This window comes from Trypanosoma conorhini (assembly GCF_003719485.1).
Source record: "Trypanosoma conorhini strain 025E chromosome Unknown Tco_14.4_contig_01205, whole genome shotgun sequence".
NCBI classification, from domain to species: Eukaryota; Euglenozoa; class Kinetoplastea; order Trypanosomatida; family Trypanosomatidae; genus Trypanosoma; species Trypanosoma conorhini.
In genome coordinates this window covers 1-1,559 of record NW_021705295.1, presented here as the reverse complement: position 1 = coordinate 1,559, position 1,559 = coordinate 1, and the positions used below count along the sequence as shown (strand labels likewise).

The 1,559-nt window shown below is 63.0% G+C and overlaps 2 protein-coding genes across 2 annotated transcripts in view, besides 2 other annotated features; both read right to left on the bottom strand.

The window, feature by feature from the left end:
- Tco025E_09638 (trans-sialidase) overlaps positions 1–78 on the bottom strand; it is a gene marked incomplete at both ends in the record, with an annotated part of 1,864 nt that extends 1,786 nt beyond the window's left edge. Inside the window, one exon of the mRNA XM_029376449.1 lies at positions 1–78. This exon is cut by the window's left edge and continues 1,786 nt beyond it. Within this exon, the coding sequence (XP_029223447.1) occupies positions 1–78 (78 nt within the window).
- A 40-nt stretch (positions 79–118) lies between these two features.
- Positions 119–1,426, bottom strand: Tco025E_09637 (trans-sialidase; the record flags this gene model as incomplete). The annotated part of the gene is made up of 1 exon (XM_029376448.1): positions 119–1,426. One exon carries the CDS (start codon positions 1,424–1,426, stop codon positions 119–121), a length of 1,308 nt encoding a protein of 435 aa, XP_029223446.1.
- A 14-nt stretch (positions 1,427–1,440) lies between these two features.
- Positions 1,441–1,462: a microsatellite.
- Positions 1,463–1,495: 33 nt separating this feature from the next.
- Positions 1,496–1,559: a microsatellite.

Below are 1,559 nucleotides of genomic sequence, written 5' to 3'. Positions count from 1 at the left end.
GTCCACCCACGCATCCTGATCCAACGTGTTGGACAAAAATCCCACCAGCCCATCCGTGGGAACAGGGCCGCTGCACATGCCCCTCTCTTTCGGGTTGAGGCTTCCAGTGGGAGTGCATTTATCCAGGGCCGTGTCCAGTTCCTTCCAGGCGCTCACCACTTTTTTTTATCTCCGGCAGCCTGTCAGTCAGGCTCGCAGCGACGAGGCTGTAGGAACTTTCAGCACCCTTCTTCTCGTACAGCAGAAGCAACTCCTCCTGTGCACCGTCGCTTTTGTACAGCAGGGAGCTGGTGGCGGCGTCGTGGGCCGCGTCGGACACCGGCCCGACGTCATGCACGCGGGCACCGTCGGTCAACCAAAGGTGCAGCTGGCCCTTTGCGGCGTCGCCCTCCTCTGAATACACCGGCGTGGTGAGGAGCACCACCTCCGTGTCCTCGATGCTTGCGGTGGTGAGGCCGCTCTGCACGCCGTGCCCTCCCTGGCGCCTCAGTGAGTTGCCCCACACGCGGCTAATCGGCGCGCCACCGAACCAAGCCGTACCGGCCGCGGAGGACTTGTACACGTCGTAGTAGCCGCCCGCACAGTGAGCCATCGCGAGCAGTTTGTCTTCGCCCCACCGCGCGATCGACGGGTCCTTGCAGCCCGCACCGGTCGTCTCCCGCGAAAGCGTCCATTTCTTCTTTGACGGCTCCATGCGCATGACCAGCAGAACACTCTTTCCACCCTTGTCCGTGGCCTGCATGGGGAACACAAGCGTGCCGTCCTCCAGCACAGCGCCCGAGCCCCCGCCGCCAGATAACTCAGTGAATGAGTCATGGAGCCCCATGGATGCGGCATCCACCGCACGGGTCTCACCCCAGACGATTTTCTTCTCCGCGTCATCGGCTCCAGCGACAGTTCCCTTCACCAGCAACAGCCCCCCGTGTTTTGCGGCGCCGCCTTTAGTTCCAGACTCTGCACGGCTGTATTTTCCCAGCAGCACGTAGACCTCGTTGCCACGCACAAGTGTTGCCGGCCGCATTATCTCCTCCGCCTCTGCGCCGTCCGTGCCGTCTTTCTTTAGCAGCCGCGCAGCGAACGAAGTTGCGTCCGCCGCCGAGAGCTCCGTTGCGGCAGCACCCGCAACGTTCTTGAGGTGCCTCGACGCAATCCCGACAAAACAGCCGGCCTCCTCGTCCTCTTGCCTCGCGCACTGGGCCTCGGCGACGGCAAAGACGTCCTTCCCCACTGCGACGAGGCTGGGCACGCGGAGGGAAGTGACCCGTTGAGCTGCGTCCCCGACGCCTTCCCATGCAGCACCGGGAACCTCCGCCGTCCCCTCAAACGGGTTGATGACAACCTCTTGATTAGCGGCTGCTGCGCCACTGCTGCCGCAGCACATCAACACGAGCAGCAGCACCGCAGGAGAAAACAGGTGCCGGGGCATGCTGGGCGGGGGGCCTCTCTCTCTCTCTCTCCCTCTTTGTGGTGGATCCGCTCAGGCGGCGACGGTTGAGTGTGTGTGTGTGTGTGTGTGTGTGTGTGTGTGTGTGTGTGTGTGTGTGTGTGTGTGTGTGTGT